This window comes from Rhinatrema bivittatum, chromosome 9 (assembly GCF_901001135.1).
Source record: "Rhinatrema bivittatum chromosome 9, aRhiBiv1.1, whole genome shotgun sequence".
Taxonomy (NCBI): domain Eukaryota; kingdom Metazoa; phylum Chordata; class Amphibia; order Gymnophiona; family Rhinatrematidae; genus Rhinatrema; species Rhinatrema bivittatum.
In genome coordinates, this window is record NC_042623.1 from 54,830,718 (window position 1) to 54,848,889 (window position 18,172).

At 47.5% G+C, this 18,172-nt stretch overlaps 1 protein-coding gene across 1 annotated transcript in view; it reads left to right on the forward strand.

Annotated features, from left to right (window-relative positions):
- The first annotated feature begins 215 nt into the window (after window positions 1–215).
- DLD (dihydrolipoamide dehydrogenase) overlaps window positions 216–18,172 on the forward strand; it is a 54,692-nt gene continuing 36,735 nt past the window's right edge. The window contains exons 1-6 of the mRNA XM_029615644.1: window positions 216–355; window positions 2,398–2,476; window positions 4,282–4,361; window positions 5,187–5,255; window positions 11,050–11,119; window positions 11,977–12,077. Of these exons, the coding sequence (XP_029471504.1) occupies window positions 317–355; window positions 2,398–2,476; window positions 4,282–4,361; window positions 5,187–5,255; window positions 11,050–11,119; window positions 11,977–12,077 (438 nt within the window). The 5' untranslated portion in view covers window positions 216–316. The remainder of the gene's footprint in view (window positions 356–2,397; window positions 2,477–4,281; window positions 4,362–5,186; window positions 5,256–11,049; window positions 11,120–11,976; window positions 12,078–18,172) is intronic.

Below are 18,172 nucleotides of genomic sequence, written 5' to 3' on the forward strand. Positions count from 1 at the left end.
CTGAGCTCAGCCCTTGCTCACAACCCGACGCTAACAGACCAACTTCCCGCGGTGATCTCTAGGTCTGTAGAGTACACTTCCGCCCTCTGTTTCCCACAACCAAAATGGCCACCTATTGACTTCCTCAGTTCACTTGCCCAAAATGGGTGCGAATTTCCGCTGAAACTATCAACCAATCAGAGTCCGCGGTTGCCAAGTAGGCGCTAGGACTACAAGTTCCGTCCTGCTCGTGCGCCTGCGCAGCTGCTGGAGTCCTTGGAGGTTGAGCCTGGGTCTGTCTAGGGAGGAGGTGAAGGTTTCGTCGGCGGACGAGAAAATGCAGAGCTGGAGTCGGGTGTGTTGCGTCTTGAGCAAGGTGAGACCTGGGTGGAGTCGGTCCTGCCTTGCCGGAGCTGAGAGAGCGAGACCCGGTCTGGGTCGAGCAGTCTTTCCCCACAGTATCCTGGGGACTTGGAGGCCCTATATCGTTTGCAAAGCGCCTGCGCTGGTTTTTTATGGTCTCAGTGACAGGGTATTTTTTTAAGGTCTAATGCAGGCATAGATCTGTTTATCTTAGCCATTTTTTTTTCAAGAAATGTGACCCTTTTGTGTTGATTTGTTGCCCATTATGCCGTTTTGTTCTTCATTTGGAACGACGGTATATTAAATAAATAATTATATGTCATGCGGGTAACTGGTTGGCCTCAGGCATTTAGGGGAGGTTTTGCCCCTTGGCATCATGGAACTGTAATCCTGCTTTTCTCATAAATATGGGACCTCGCAGTTCATACATGCCATGAGGCCCAACCAGGACTGATTTAGCTTTCTCTCTCCCTGCTGATCTGGAGTTATCTTGTACATCTGCAGGTTAGCCACAGGATCTTGGGGTGCCATATTCCAAAATGTGGATTCCACGGTGTCTGTGTTTTTACAGGCACTGGGTGAAACTCTGAGATATGACACTGGAAATCTGACTTCTTGCCTGGTATTTGGTTACTAGAGATCATCATTCTGGTGCCTGAAACAGGAGTCTGTAGGCCTGCAGTTATTCTGAAATCCAGAATTGCTCATTAAAGGGTATAGTAGTACTAGCTCTCAACCCTGTATAGTATTAAGTCAGCTGCATGTAGGATGCATTCTGTTTTACACATGATCCTGCATATGGTCACATTAGAAAGTATTTTTTATTCACAATTAAGAATGCAGCTTTCCCTGCTCTCATCCCCCCACTTACCTGCATAGATAATTTTTTTTTCACTCTTTAAATGGATATTGCCTGTGCAATCTCTCAGGGACAGTCTACTGCTGCTTTTAGTCATAGAGCCACATAAGTGTTTTGTGTTTCTATAAAAGAGAGAATTCTAAACTTTGCAGACCATATAACTTTCTCCTTTGAATGCTCTGTCTGAAAAACTTTGAAAGTAAGTGTGACCCATGTAGTCTCCAAAACTCATAACATTATCTGTGGATAATTCTTTTCTTGCAGTAAAAGATATTGCAACCTACAAAGATTCCAGGGCTCTCCAGGATTAGTACAAATAGTAGAACTCTATGTATTCCTGAGAGCTGAAAAACCTTCAAAGAGTTGCTGTGAGGTTGTGTGGATAGAGTCAGGGCAGTGTCTCCCTTTTTTGGGTGGTGGAGACTGGGAGTTCAGATTTATGGCAGGCAGAATAGGTCAGCATTCCTCCCCTTAAAATCTAGCTTATATGGCCTGTTTGACTATGTATTTTTTCCCCGTTCGTTGCTGGAGGAAGAGGGGAGGGGAGAGGAATCTTAGTAAATCAGGCCCTTATTGATGTTTATAAAGGAGAGCTGTGTGTTAGGTAAAACAATTTTCTCGAAGGAGGTAGAATAACAGTACATAGTAGGAGGATGTAAGCTAAAAAGGCTGACATTTCTCTGCAGCTGTCACCTGGCAAGAAACATCTGGAGTCTGAATTCCATATAATAATGTGACTCTTCTTAACACTACCCTTTTTAGTAACCAGATTCCTTTTCCCAGCCTTCTCTTCCCTTAACACCTGTCCTCACCCTTTTTATCTGCAGAGCTTATCCTCTCCATCTTTATTTGCTTCGCACCTTTTTATGTGGGGCCTTCCCTGTCATCAGTTTTCCAGGTTCTAATTTTTATTCCTTCCCCTGGCACTTCAAGTTGGCTAGCCCCTCTTCTTTTCTGATGTCATTGAACCTAACAAGTTGTTGAAGAGATCTCCTCATCCTCTGGATTCTTTTGGAAACCCATGTCTTGCTTGCTGACCTCAATTTATTTGTTTTAAATCATATTATGAGACACTTCAGGAATTATCAAAGTAATCCAGACCAGCTTTCTTTATAGGAAAAGCAGAATTTATGATCCTTGAATGCTTTGATTTTAAATAATTGCTTTCCTGACTTTTTTCTGCCCACCCTTTTAAGAGAAGCCATTTCAGCCGTATCCTACATGGACTGCAGGGGCTCTCTGCTGTGTCACTGAGGTCATACGCCAACCAAACATGTAAGTAGCATTTGCTGTGGGCTTTGGCTAGCCCAGCAGAATCATTACAGCATTACAGAATCTTTTTGCCTTTAGGTTAGTTTAAATCTACCTCAGATCAATAGGGACTTGAAAAGGTGGCCTTTGTGCAGGGCTGGGAAAATTCCGGGAGCCTGGGTTCTTAAAATTCAGAAATGGAAAAAAAATTAAAAGAAGCCCCCCCCCCCCCCAAAAAAAAATAGAATGCATAATTTACAAAAAATGGCAAAGCAAAATAGCAACAATAAAAAGAGGAAAAAAGTAAGGAAAATTTCCCTGGATTTTAAAATTTTGGACTGGCGCCTAAGTTTTTTTTTTTCTACATGTGTTTCCATCCCTGCCTATGTGAAATGAATTGGTGGTTTCGGTCCAGCTTCAGGGGCCATAGGAACATTCACACTGTGGCCCCTTTCAGATTCCTACAAATTTGTGAATTCTGCAACCTTATCACTGACTTGTGCCAAGGACATGAGGAGAGTGTACTGTTATTATTATGTTGCAGACCATCCCATTGGCTGCCATGTGATATTGCTGCCTTTTGTTACCATCACAGTTGTACATCTACTTGTAATAGAGAAGGGCAGAGTTTTGGTTTCCAAAGATTGTGCATTGAAGAGACATGGCCTGATGTGAGGTTTTATTTTATTTTTTATTTTTATTTTGGAAATCACCAGTTTTGGTTTACAGTCTGAGAACAGTTAGGTCAGGGATCTAATGTTTATTTATTTATTTTTTTTCCTGTCCGTTTTTGGGGATCTAATGGAATGGACAGACATCATCACATGGAGAGGCCAGGACAGGATTTTCCAAAGAGGCTGGCTGTAGGGACTGCAGCATTACTTAGTGGACTCAGGAGGCAAGTTGAAGCCCTTTTTACTGACCAGGTTTCTTTTTGCCTTGTGTATGGAAAGCTCCAGGGAGACAGCTTGCAGGCAAGGGTGAGAGAGGGCAAGCCATCTGCTGCCATGGGTGGGCTATACTCTTAGGTAGAAAGAATCTAGAAGAAAAGTTCTTGGGCTGAATCTGTATGTGAGCAAAGCCGGTCTGGTAATGTGTGCTTTTCTGTGGAAGGTTGAATTATTTGAATATATATAGGCTGAGGACTGGCTGGAGTCTGGTGGCTGCTCTGCAGTGCATTAGGGGAGAGGCTAATTCCATCTCTGTGTGTAAGCAAATGGACTCCCTCATACAATAAAGCTTCTTTTTTTAATGTGCATTGATTCCTGCCTAGCTGTCAGGCTAACCTGCCACCCATGGTAGCCACCGCTCTGTTGTCTCCCACCCTGATTGGGAGATGCCTCTCTGAAGCTGTCTCCTACCCAAGCTGCTCATTAAATCCTGCCTTGGTGACATCGTCTGGTCTCCTCATTCCTCCCACAATTAATGCTGCAGTTACTGCAGCCCCCCAACTGCTTTTTTTCTGCAACCAGCCTCTTTGGAACAAGCAAAGGCAGGATTTTAATCCTTTTCTGTCAGTTTCAGCATTATTACAGTCAAATCAGAATCCAAAACATATCCAGATTGGACTTTGTCTTTGTGTGATCCAGAAGTTTACCCTTTTAAAAACAGCAGTGACAACATTGCTTTGCTGTGCTCATTTCTTCTGTCTTGTGTCCTGCAGCAGGGCTTAAACAGCAGAATCTTTCCCAGCACTGGCGCTAAACGACATTGTAGCTGTGAATTGTCATGTCAGTATAAGTGCAAGGGCTGTAATATGTTTAAGGCAGTGCAAAGTGTAACTGGGCAATATGAGTTGCATTTGACTGCTCTTCTTCTTTTTTTTTAAGTGGATGCTGATGTCACGGTCATTGGGTCTGGCCCCGGAGGGTATGTTGCTGCAATTAAGGCAGCACAGCTTGGCTTCCAGGTAAGAGGGCCTAATGTAGAGGGTGCTTGCTGTGTGTTATGTTTGCCCCAGGTATGCACAGTCTCACAGTGATCAGTATTGGTTTGGTGAGCGCACATCTCTCACTGGAGTCTGGTGGGATATTGTCACTGTCTCGAAGGCCTACCAGAACGTCCTCCCTGCTGACCAATTTGTGTGAAAGTGGATGCAGGAGAAATCTGCTTTTGTGTAAAGCTTGGAAGGAAATTCACCAAAGTATTGTTGAAATGTATCCTTTTGGGTATATAGCACTATTTTATAGCACTGTAGAAGCAAAAGCAGCTTTGGTAACTTTCTTTACCAATTAATTATGGAGCTGCTTCCATGCACTGTAAGCCCCAGTGCAGACCTTAGGCACAGCTCCTGAGTTTCAGTCACAAAGTAAAAGAACATGTTTACACATTCGGGCAGAGATGCTTGCTGAGGAAGGGATGGCAGTATTCCTGAAAGCCTGCATCATTTGAACCTTTGTTAGCCCAATAAAAGGTTTTCTTTTTATGAATTATACATTTCTCAGACTAATATTTTACTTTTTCTCCTTGTTTTAAGCGGTTAATTTTCCTGCTGTGTGTATAGCATTGTATGCACCCAGGGCAGAGTTCCGGCAGAGCCAAACTTGGCATTGGAAACCAATGCTGAAGAGCTGTTTAAGCTCTTCCTTCTCCCTCCATGTCCCAGCTTAGAGGTGGCTTAATTGTGCCGTGAGAGTTCTCCCAGCTGCCAGCCTTAAAACCTGGATTTCTGTTTGTGTTCTGGTTTCTTGTCAGCGCTTTGTTCTGTTTGATTTTTGGTCTTTTTGATGTGCAGACGGTGTGTGTGGAGAAGAATGAAACGCTGGGTGGAACCTGCTTGAACGTTGGCTGTATTCCTTCCAAGGTAAGTCTCTGAGAACCTGCAAGGCCCATTGGGTTTCTCTCTCTCTCTCTGTGGATCTGGCAGAAATGGCTTCCACGTGAGAATGGTGAATACAGTGGACCATGGTCCTTCAAGGACAGCTCAACTGCATAGAAACTGAGGAGAAATGAGGCAGTAAAAGCCTTTGGGTCATGGACCGTATACTTGTGGATGTAGAAGGCACATGTGCAAAGGAGGGAACACCTTTATAATCCAATGAAAGTGGAATCGAGGCTGTGATTATTATAAACTGTCAGATGATCATTTTTGTAGAGGAAACACTTTTGGTCTGCAGTTCAGTGTTTTCTTTAATCTGTTTCTCGTCTCGCTGGGAAGCAAGAGTAGGCTTGTTAAGCCCATGTTCCCTTGTGGTGGGACTGGTAATCCTTAGTATTAGGTGCCTTTGGTGTTTTTACAGTGGTTCACAGCTGCTGCTGAAGGGGAGAGCCAGTAGTCCTGGAAAATCTCACACTTACAATTTCTTGCAGTTGAGTAGCTGCCGTCCAATGCTTTAAACTCCCTAGAGCAAGATTTTTGTGCTTAATTATGGTCCAGTCCTCATGTGGAAACTGAACTGAGAGAAACTTTAGTTCCCTGTACGTACCCGGATCAGCCCAGACTGCTGGGGTTATGCCTCCCTTCCAGCAGTGGAGAAAGAGAAAAACTTGAAGGACATCCCCTGTAAGTACAGTGCACCACCTGCAGCCCCCTTCAGTATTTCTCTGACTCCAGCAGATGAAGGTGGCAGAACCTGCGGTCTTGGTAGCTTGATTCTTTAAAAAATAAAGAAAAGAAAAAACAGGCCTCCTGAGGGGACAGTGAATTTTCCCCTTCCCTCCTCAGAGGTAGGCTTGCCAGGGGCTCCTCTCAGCTTCCCGCATTCCTGGAGCAGCTCAGCAGTGAGTGATCGGGGGGGATTTTTTTAAATCCGCAAATCGACACGTGCCGGCCTCACCAGAGCACAACTTGCGTCTGGGCCGGTCCCGGTCCCTCCCCCCCCCCCCCCCCCCCCCGGCACAGAGACAACCACGAGTTGTGCGCTGGCACCGATTTGCCAACTTAAAAACAAAACAAAAAAACCCCAGCGCCGCTTTTGTTTTGGGCTCCGGTCGTCATTTTTGAGGCTTACCCTCCTCTAGACCATGGCGATGCCGCGCGCCTCGGCATGCTGTGCCTGCAGGGAGCAGGCGACGCGGCTCTCTCGCAAGAATCTCCGCTCCCAGTGTTCCTCCGGGGGCGAGGGCCCGGTGGCGGCAGCGGCTGGCGGGAGGGGCAAGCAGACAGCTCAGTCCCGTGGTGTGGGCAACCCAACACTGCCTCGTGGCGCTAGGCCTCCTCCACTCCCGCGGAACGCGAGAACAGCGGCCATTTTAGGGGCTGTGGATGCTGATGCAGATTGCATCTCCCCGCGACTTCTTTCCCTCCTCCCCTGCTCCTTTGGGACACCCTCCCCCCCCCCCCCCCCCCCCCCCCCCCGTGGGAGAATTTAAAGGGCCAGCCACTCTTTGCAATGGACTTTGTTTTATTGATTCATAAGGCATACTTAGCTAGCCTTATGCCCATGGGGGATCCGGAGCCTGCTCCAGGTCGACCTGTGGCTGGGCTCCCCCCCTCTCGTGAAGGTTCCTAGGCCGGATCCTCCTGAGGTCTTCCGGATTAGGGCAGACCGCGGAGGGTCCGGTCCCGAAGACCAGGGAAATACCGCTTCAGGCGGATGCGGATGAAGATTCCGAGCGTGTGGTGCCAGTGGAGGGGGATGATCCTCAGGGCCTTCGGCTCTTTCATAGGGAGGAATTGGAGCCGATGATCCCACCTGTCTTCACGGAGCTGGGCATACCGGCTGGACAGGCAGCTCAGGATCAGGACACGGTGGATTCAGTACTGTCTGGTCTTCGCCCCAACTTTTCCGTTTCATCCCATGTTGCTTCAGCTGATGTTTCAGGAGTGGGATACTCCGGAAGCTAGCCTTCGGGTAGGCCGAGCTATGGACAAATTGTACCTGCTGCTGGACGACTCTCTGGATCTTCTTAAGGTTCCTAAGGGTGATGCGGCCATGTCCAGTCACGAAGCGTATGACTATTCCGGTTGTTGGGGCGGCACCCTCAAGGACCCCCAGGATCGTAAGCTTGAAGTTCTCCTCAAACGCATTTTCGAGGTGTCTGCTCTTGGGGTTAGGGCAGCTGTTTGCAGTAGTTTGATGCAGCATGCGAGTCTCCAGTGGGTACAACAGCTCCTGAGTGCCAGGAATCTTTCCCCGGAAGAAGCAGGGTAGGCTGATCATTTGGAAGCTGCGGTGGCGTATGGGGCCGATGCTTTGTACGATCTCCTCCATACATCTTCGCGTACTATGGCTTCGGTGGTGTCGGCTCGCAGGCTTTTGTGGCTCCGTAATTGGTCGGCTGATGTTTCCTCCAATTGCAGCTGGGAGCTTTTCCTTTTAGGGGGAAATTCCTTTTTGGAGATGATTTGGAACAGCTCATTAAGTCCTTGGGGGAGAATAAGATGTACAAGCTCCCGGAAGATAGGCCGAAAGCCTCTAGGGGTTTTGGTCCTTCCCGTTCTCATTTTAGAGGTCAGCGCCGTTGTCGCCAGTCTAAACTGGCTCTTTTTGGACAAAGGCAGACGGCCGGCAGGTCTCAGTCTTGGTCTCATTCCTTTCACGGCCGTAGGCCTGCCCAAGACGGCGGCATACATCAACCGGCAAGGAGGAAGAAAGCCGTCCCGTGGCGGCGGAGGTGGATGAGCTCATGGCCTGGGTGGAGAGAAATCTGCTCAGGGTAACAGCTTCTCACATTGTCCGGGTAGACAACATTCAGGCAGATTTTCTGAGCCGTCAGAGACTGGATCCCGGAGAGTGGGAGCTGTCAGAGTTGTTGACTCATTGGTGGGGGATTCCCCGTTTGGATTTAATGGCGACTCGGGGGAATGCCAACACGTTGTGCTTCTTCAGTCGCAGAAGAGAGCGGAAGGAGTGGATGCCCTTGTCCTTCCGTGGCCCCACGACATTCTGCTCTATGCCTTCCCTTGGCCCCTGGTAGGCAAGGTCTTAAGAATAGAGGCCCATCCTGGTGGCTCCGGAATGGCCACGGAGGTCGTGGTTCGCGGATCTCATCAACCTTGCAGTGGGTGGCCCGCTCCGCATGGGTCATCTTCCAGTATTTTTCGACCAGATGGATCACTTTTGTCTAGCGGCTTGGCTTATGAGAGGTGACAGTTGAGAAAGAAGGGTTATCTGGATACGGTGATTTTCACTCTTTTTTGCGGGCTTGCAAAACTTCAACCTCTTACGTATGTCCGAGTCTGGAAAGTTTTTGACTCCTGGTGTAGTAGATCGAAAGTTGCCCCTAGGCACGTCTTGATAGTCCACATCCTAGTCTTCTTACAAGAGGGTTTGGCAAAGGGGTTAGCTTTCAGTTCTCTGCAGGTTCAAGTGGCAGCTTTAGTCTGTTTACGAGGGAAGGTGGAAGGAGTGTCCATAGCGGCTCATCCTGATGTGGTTCATTTTCTTAGAGGTGCTAAGCATTTGATTCTGCCCCTCCGGCTGTTTGTCCTTCTTGGAGTTTGAATTTGGTCCTTCGAACATTGTGTGAACCTCCTTTTGAACAGCTTAGGTGCGTTACTTTAAAGATCTTACGCCGAAAATGGTGTTTGGTGGCTATCTGCTTGGCTCGGAGAGTTTCTGAGATTCAGGCTCTATCTTGTCGCAAACCTTTTCTTAGGTTTTCATATTCCGGCGTTTCTTTGTGAACAATGCCATCTTTTCTTCCTAAGGTGGTATCGGCTTTTCATGTGAACCAGTCAGTGGAGTCGCCTGCGTTTTACGATTTGGATCAAGATTCTCCGCATGCACGTGAATTGAAGAAGTTGGATGTCAGGCGGGTTCTTCTGCGTTACTTGGAGGTCACTAATGAATTTCGTCTGTCGGATCATCTTTTTGTCTTGTGGAGCAGTCCTAAGAAAGGGCATAAGGCTTCCAAGACCACCATTCCTCGGTGGTTGAAGGAAGCTATTGCTTCGGCATACATATGTCACGGGTGAGTAGTTCCAGACGGTCTTAAGGCTCATTCGCTTCGGTCTCAGGCTGAGTCCTGGGCAGAAAGTCAGTTGGTTCCCCCCAGGAGATCTGTAGGGCAGCGACTTGGAAATCTTTGCTTACTTTTGCTCGGCATTACCGCTTGGATGTTAGGGCTCTTGACTCAAAGAGTTTCGGAAGCGGTGTGCTTCGAGCGGTGCTTTCTATGTCCCACCCCATGTAAGGCAGCTTGGGTACATCCCAGCAGTCTGGGCTGATCCGGGTACGTACAGGGAAAGGAAAATTGGTTCTTACCTGCTAATTTTCGTTTCTGTAGTACCATGGATCAGCCCAGACACCCGCCCAGGTTACACATTCTGAAATTTTTTGGATCTGCTTGAAACTTTTAATTTACTGTCACACTATAGGGCAGGATGAAGATTTCACAAGTGCTCTTATTTTGTACATAGTTGATTCTCATAGATTAGGTTTATCCATTTAAATTTGGACTCCTGTTACCAGTTTGAATTCCTTGTCTGCTTTGATACTGTTTATGCTGAAGGGGGCTGCAGGTGGTGCACCATACTTTTGGTGGTACCCTTCAAGTTTTTCTCTGTCTCCGTCTGATGGAAGGGAGGCATAACCCAGCAGTCTGGGCTGATCCGTGGTACTACAGGAATGAAAATTAGCAGGTAAGAACCAATTTTCCTTTTACATCCTGGATAGAAATGTTGTGGGGTTTTTTTTTTTTTTTTTTACTTTTTTGATGATTAATGGCACAGCAGGACAAATGGCTGCATAGTTGCATACATTATAACAAGGAATAGGGGTTTTTTTTTGTGTGTCTGTATCTAGATTGCTCATTCTGTGGGATAATGAAGCCACAGTAGTATGGAGATCTTTAATTTGCACAGTGTAGGCAGGAGCTTGACTTAACATATCTTTTGAAAGATGGCATCCTAACGTCATGATGAGGTATAGACTTGGTACTGGTTCTGAGGAAAGAGCAGTATCTCCACCCTTGTCTCTCCAGCGGTTGGTCAGGCTGATCACTGCTTAATCTTCGAACTCTCACAGAGTGGGAACCCAAGATTGGCTATAGGTGGGTAACCTGCATGGAGCGGACATGATTACAACAGCAGCGTTATGATCCTGGGGCAGCCATGGTTGTGACCCTAACATTAATAAGCAAGGAGTGGCCTAATGTTTTGAAAGACAGCACACTAGGTTTAATGGCTATTTGGTTTATTACAAAACTTTAAGATATGGAGGGACCCTCATGCTTGGGTATTGTAGGATATTTGTAGGAACCAAAAGGAAAATGAGAGAGGTCCATATTCTAATGGACTTTAGACATGCTTAGGTCAGTGGTAGGAACAGGGTTGAGTGGTTTAGCAGAAGACATGGAAGACTGTTTGATGCTGGTGTTGGTTTATGTAGGGGAGTTTATATGCTCATCTACTGACTGGGAGAGAAACAGATGAAGATAACTGGGCAGGCTGAATTGGCCAGTTGATCTTTATCTGTCTTCATTTACTGTGTAACTTAGTGTGTATATTTTCTTTATCTGGATTTAGCTCATGCCTCATTAGTAGTTCAGGGTGAGATAGATGCAGGTACCATAGATATATCCTGCCCCAGAATGCTTACGATCTAAGTTTTTACCTGTTACTGTATAAAGACTATCTCAGTAATTTCTATTTTACCATTGACCACACGCTTCCTGTGCAAAGAAATATCTAAAGCAATGCCATTGATTTCTAGGCCTTGCTGAACAACTCTCATCTTTACCATTTGGCTCATGGGAAGGATTTTGCCAGCAGAGGAATTGAAGGTAAGATCACAGTCCACAGCAGCAGGTTCCAGAAAATGGAAATGTTTTGCATGCCTGTGCTTGCAAAACATTTCATTTGGCTTGAGAGGTTTGCAGGGAAGGCAGTCATGCTGACCAGACTGTTTCTTTTCTGGTGGGAGCTAGAGGTCCAGAAGAACAACTCTCCAACACTTGGTTTTAACTTTGCAAGGCAGTTGGGGGAAGGGGGACTGCTGTGTTAGTGGTATGGGGAATGAGGCAGCAAGGAGAGATCCTGTGAACTGAATTAAGCTGACAGGAACAGATTTGACTTAAGGTTTATTGTCATTTGTATACCGTTGTCTCAGCATAGCCTTCACAATGGTTAACATTACACTAAATATACAATAAGAGAAATTACAATCAATTATAAGAATAAAACAGGTAAAAATTAAGATTACAAAAAAGGTATTGATTATTAAAAAAGAAGCATATGAAACCATAAATATTAAACCAATAAAATACTAAAAGCATAAAAATATATACTTCCAGGATTATTTAAAGGTTAAAAATAGTCACCTGTGAATGTACACTTAAATACAAGTCTGTTTCTCATCTTCGTTATAGGCCGCATTGAACAACCATGTTTTGAGTTCTGCTTTAAATTTATTTTTCTCCTGCTGTATCCTTAGTTGAACTGGTAGTGTATTCATTCCCCACGCCTTAGTGCTGATGTGGGCTTGGGGGTTGGCCAGATTTTCTACCTAACTGGATGTCCATGGGCATGGAAACGTGAAGGGAACCGATGTACAGGGAGAAAGGCAATAGTAAAATAAATTCCATTCTCCCAGGCCATCGATACTTGCAGGACTAAAGGCACATATTTTTCTTTTCTTTAGTCACAGGACTTCGCTTGAATCTGGAGAAGATGATGGAGCAGAAGAGCGGCGCAGTGAAGTCCTTAACGAGTGGCATTGCCCATTTATTTAAGCAGAACAAGGTAAATGGTGGTGTTCAATTCCTTGTGCTTTGTGAGGCAGAAAATAAGGGGGTAAGTGCTGCCAATGACCCCACAATTTTTGCAGTCGCTCGTGTCATGTCTAAGGGATTTTGTAATGGGGAGATCATGTTTTTGACTGCACAGGTTAGAGGTGATTATTCTTGGTCATTATTCTATCAAAGCCGATTTTGGCTGATTAGATCGCAACCAGTGATTATTAATAATAATAAATTGCCATGCTGGGTCAGACCACGGGTCCATCAAGCCCAGCATCCTGTTCCAACAGAGGCCAAACTAGGCCACAAGAACCTGGCAATTACCCAAAAACTAAGCAGATCCCATCTACTGATGCCAGTAAATCAGAGGCCATTCCCTAAGTTAACTTGATTAATAGCAGGGAATGGACTTCTCCTCCATGAACTTATCCAAACCTTTTTTTAAACCCAGCTACACTAACTGCACTAACCACATCCTCTGGCAACAAATTCTAGAGTTTAATCGTGCGTTGAGTGAAAAAGAACTTTCTCTGGTTAGTTTTAAATGTGCTACTTGCTAACTTTACAGAAATTAATTCATCGTGGACACCAGGTCCCGAGATGATTGGTTTTGCATGAGTGCAATACAGCAGGGAAGAAAGGTTTATAAAATACACAGGTTCCTGAGAAATGGTAATGTCTACATTGGGTGGGCGTACCTGAGAATGAATGTGGCATGGAACGGAACAGGAATGATGGAACGTGAGACGAGTGATTTGTTTAATATTACTTACATTTTGTTGTGCAAAAGAAAACATCTCAGCATTAATGTACTTGGGGCTCTGAGAACTAAGTAGGTGTTTCTGAACGATGAGGGAGGAGGGAGTCATCTGCTGGGTAGAGCTTTGGATTGGGATCCAGGGCTTGAATTCAAGGCGCCTCTGTGCCTGGGGACCCAGCTGAACAAGGCATTCACCTTACTTTACGCCTTCTGCTCAGTCAGTCAGATTAGTTTGTTTTTGAGGACTAGCAGGTGAGGGGAGTACACGGCAGTAGTTCTCTTGTCTCGAGCATGCCTGAGGGCCCAGCATTCTCTTTACCAGAGGTAGCTCTGGCAGTCCCTGTTATGATAAAGAGAACGATGGAGCTTGCCAGGTACAGCAAACAATGGAGAAGAAGGTGGTGCGGTGCTGAAACAATATACTCGCAAAAGAATCTATGTACTTTGCTCCATGTTGCAGTGCATTCCTCCTTATTTCACGCTTTCCTTCCTGTGGTTTAGATAGCAGTGATTCCCAGTCCTGTCTTGGAAGCACACCTAACCGGACTGGTTTTTGGGATATTGGTAATGAATGTGCCTATGAGAGATTTGCTTGTGCTGGGTCCCCCATATATGCAAAGCTGTCTCGTATGCAATCATTGTGGCTGTCCTGAAATCCAGACTGACTAGGTGAACCTCCAGGACTAGGACAGTGCAGACTGGGTATGCACTGAATCACAGCATTTATTATTTCCCCGTACGTACCTGGAGCAGTCCAGACTCCTGGGTTTGGCCCCCCCCTCTAGCAAATGGAGACAGAGCAGTTACCATAACAACGCTCCGCCTATAAATAGAATGGTGCCTCCTACAGTCTGGCAGTATTCCTTTGTCTCCAGCAGATGGTGGGGGTACCAAACCTACAGTCTGGGCTGTGTGGTAGTTTGTTTTGGGAGTTAGTCAAGTTAGGTATTTTTTTGGTTCCTTTTCTTATTTCTTAGTCAATTTGGCTAAAAAAAACAAAACAAAAAAACCCAAAACCTTAGTCGTAGCAGTGTTGTCTTCAGCCTCCCAGGGGGTTGTGAGGTCCTGAGAGGGCCATCCCCCACTGGTCGTGAGGCAGCTGCATAAGAGGGTCGAGGACTCTAATTTCTTTCTTGGGCAGCTTTGGGTGCGACACCGGGGAGCCCGGTTCACTCCACCCAACAGGAATCAGCACCTTGGACCACTGCTGGGCAAGTTTCTTAAACAAAAAAAAAAAGTTTCTTTTCATTCGGCCAGCAGTATCGCTGCGGCTCTCTCCTTCCTCCTTGTCTTGGCGCGTTTTAGGAGCGGGGGTGAGTTATTTTTGAAATTTTTTCTTGTCGGTGTAAAATTCTGTTTTCTCTCGATGCCGTTATTGCCCGCACGCGCCTTTCCCGGGAGGGCCTTTGTTCCGCATGTTTGCCGGGAAGGGGTCCTCCGGGGCGTTAATGCTGTCAAAATAGTGAAAATAAAATCTACCCGAGTGCTCAGATACTGCAGGTCAAGCTCCTGCTGACCCTTCCCGCTCAGCGCAGGAACGGAAAACATTTTGTAGTCTTTCAGAGCTGCCGCTTGTGCTGCGATGGGGGAGGGGTTTTTACCGCCTCTTTCTCCTCAGCAGAGGTTCCCAGGTGAAAGGGACCTTTTTGCATCGTGATTTGCCAGCAATGGAGGATTTCCTCTTTCTCGTCGGACTTTGTTTTACTGCTCCATAAAGCTTATAAAGCAAAAAAATCATGGAAGCAGCAGTCTGGCTTAAAATCCAGGTCTCTGGGGTCCAAGCCTATTTCCAGGAAATGCTCTAGGTCTCAGGAGGCTGCTGACCCATCAAGACCTAAGCGTTCTCTCTGAACAGGGGTCCCTCAGACTGACTCGGATACCTCTGATCGAGATACTGACCCTGGGGACCCAGACCCTCAGTCCAACCCCCGCAGGGGGTGGATGCTGATGCTGATGTGCATCCGCAGGGTTCAGCAAGGGGTTCACATGTGATGAAAGGGGACGATCCTAAGGTGGTCAGTCTCTTTAGAAGAGAGGAGCTGGGTCCTCTTATCCCTTCTATTTTGGCTGAGCTGGGCATTGAGGGGCCACCTGAGGAATCCAAACTGGGAGCGATGGATCCGGTTTTGCTGGGTCTGAGAGGCCATGCTACTTTCTTCCCTTTTCATTTTTCGGCTACGGTCTTACTCTTCCAGGAGTGGGATACCATGGATCTTGGTTTGAAGGATTAGCTATATCCTCTGCCGGAGCTGCTATGAGTGCCCAGGGTGGATGCGGCAGTGTCTGCGGTTACCAAGAAGACCATGATCCCGGTCACAGGGGCTACAGCACTCAAGGACCTGCAAGTCAGGAAGTTGGAGGTGCAGCTTAAAAAGATTTTTGAGGTGTCGGCACTGGGAGTGCAGGCGGCCATGTGCAGCAATTTTGCCTTGCGAGCGGGTCTGCGCTGGGTTCAACAGTTACAGGCTAACGCGGGTTTCTCCGATGAGGAGGCCGCCCAAACAGGACGGCTAGAAGCTTCAATGGCCTACAGTGCTGATGCGCTTCACGATCTGTTGCGGACGTTGGCGAGGTCCATGATATCTGCGGTCTCTGCTCGGAGACTCCTGTGGTTAAGAAACTGGTCGGCGGACGTGTCCTCCAAGGCGTAGCTGGGTTCTTTGCCCTTCAAGGGTAAATTGCTTTTCGGAAAGGACTTGGAAGATCCGATTCAATCTCTGGGAGAGAATAAGGTCCATAGGCTGCTGGAGGACAGACCTAAGTCACGAGGTGCTTTCTCGTCTCAGGCCAGATTCAGAGGGAATCGTCGTTTCTGGCCAGCTAGAGCGCCCAGTTCTTCTTTTCGTCAGGCACCAACTAGACAGCAGTCCTGGTCCCAGTCCTTTCGTGCCAGAAAATTTGGCAGAGCCGGGAATTCCCAGTCTATTTCGGGGGCTAAGTCTTCACAATGAAGGGACGCTGGTCAATTCCTCGGTGCCTGCGGTAGGGGGCAGTCTATCCCTATTTTTCGAGAAATGGGCCAAGGTAACTGGACCAGTGGGTGCTGGCCGTGATAAGACAAGGCTATGCTTTAGATTTTGCAATGCGTTCTCGGGATAGGTTTCTCATCTCTCCCTGCAACCAAGCGAAGAGTGGTCCAGAAAACTTTGCTGCACCTGCGGCAGTTAGGAGCCATCATCCCAGTACCTCCAGAGGCAAGAAGGAAGGGCCGTTATTCCATTTACTTCGTGGTGCCAAAGAAAGAAGGATCCTTTCTGCCCATTCTGGATCTCAAACGAGTGAACAGATGCCTCAGGGTGCCATATTTTCGCATGGAAACGCTCTGGTCAGTCATTGCCTTGGTGCGAAAGGGAGAGTTTCTGGCGTCCCTGGATCTCACGGAGGCGTACCTTCATATAGGCATCCGCTCGGATCACCAGAAGTTCTTTTGTTTTGCGATACAGGGTCAGCATTTTCAGTTTCGAGTCCTGCTCTTTGGGCTGGCCACCGCACCCAGGACGTTCACCAAGGTAATGGTAGTTGTGGCAGCCCATCTCTGGAAGGAAGGGCTGCTGGTACATCCCTACCTGGACGACTGGCTGATTCGAGCAAAGTCGGAACCACTGGCCCGGTTGGCGGTTCACAAGGTACTCCAGCTACTTCAGTCGCTGGGCTGTGTGGTCAATTTATCCAAGAGCAGGCTCGTGCCCTCTCAGTCCTTGGAGTATTTGGGGACTCTATTCGACACACAGCAGGGCAGAGTATTTCTTTCCACAGAATGCATTTCCAGATTGCAGGCTCGAGTAAGAGCCTTGTTACTCAAGCATCCTCCCAGGGTCCGGGATTACTTGCAAGTTCTCGGCTTGACGACCTCAACCTTGGAACTGGTTCCCTGGGCCTTTGCTCATATGCGGCCTTTTATAGTCCGTGTTGCTTTCCCGCTGGAATCCCATCTCTGAATTGTTTCTTCTTCCTCTCCCACTGATGGATGCAGCGCGGTCCAGTCTCGATTGGTGGCTGATAACGGACAATTTAATCCGAGGTGTTCCCCTGGAGGTGCCCGACTGGATGGTGGTCACCATGGATGCCAGTCTCTCTGGTTGGGGGGGGGCGGTATGCCGGGGGAAATCTGTAATGGGATTTTGGTCTCCAGAGGAGTCACAGTGGTCGGTCAATCGTCTGGAGACCCCAGCGGTGTGGTTAGCGTTACAAGCGTTTCGTCCTCTCCTTCAGGGGAGATCCGTCCGAGTTCTCTCGGACAATGCAACCACAGTAGCCTACATCAGTTGTCAAGGAGGGACCAGATGTCAGCCAGTGGCAGTTGAGGCTCGTCATTTGATGAGCTGGGCGGAACAGCACTTAATCAGCATAACGGCGTCTCACATTGCCGGTGTGGACAACGTGCAGGCAGACTTTCTCAGCCGAAATTGGCTAGATCCCGGGGAATGGGATTCAGCGGATGCAGCTTTTCAACTAATATGCGACACGTGGGGTACACCCAGCATGGATCTCATGGCAACATTTCAGAATGCCAAGGCCTTGCGTTTCTACGCTCCTCGCAGAAAGATGGGAGAGAGGGCGCGGATGCTCTAGTCCTGCCCTGGCCCACTGAAGTTCTACTGTACATCTTTCCACCTTGGCCGTTGATCGGTTTCCAGACAGCCCAGATCTACTACATCGAGGGCCCGTCTGTTTGGAGGAAGTCGATCGCTTTTGTCTAGCGGGATGGCTTTTGAAAGACAAAGGCTATTCTCCTGCGATCGCATAAAACGTCCACCAACCTCGCATATGTTAGAGTATGGAAGATTTTTGAGGCTTGGTGTTTAAACCGAGTTGTTTCTCCTACCCAGACCTCGGTGTCGGATATTCTGTGTTTACTTCAGGCTGGTCTATCCAAGGGCTTGTCGTGCAGTTTCCTTCTTGTGCAGGTGGCAGCTCTTGATTGTTTGCGTGGCTCTGTGCAAGGTGTAGCGTTAGCGGCACATCCAGATGTGGCTCGTTTCTTAAGGGGAGCAAAGCACTTGCGTCCTCCACTGAGGCATCCTTGTCCAACTTGGAGTCTAAATTTAGTTCTCACGGCTCTATGCTCTGCACCCTTTGAGCCTTTGAAAAGGGCGACTATGAAGGATCTTACCTTGAAGGTAGTCTTTCTGGTGGCCATCACATCGGCTCGTAGAGTGTCGGAACTTCAAGCTCTTTCCTGTAGAGAACCTTTTTTTGAGGATTTCGGAGTCAGGGGTTTCATTACGGACAGTGCCTTCCTTTCTCCAGAAAGTGGTTTCTTCCTTTCATATCAACCAATCGATGGAGCTTCCGGCTTTTGTGGAATTAGACCCTTCGGATCCCTTGTCCAGGGATTT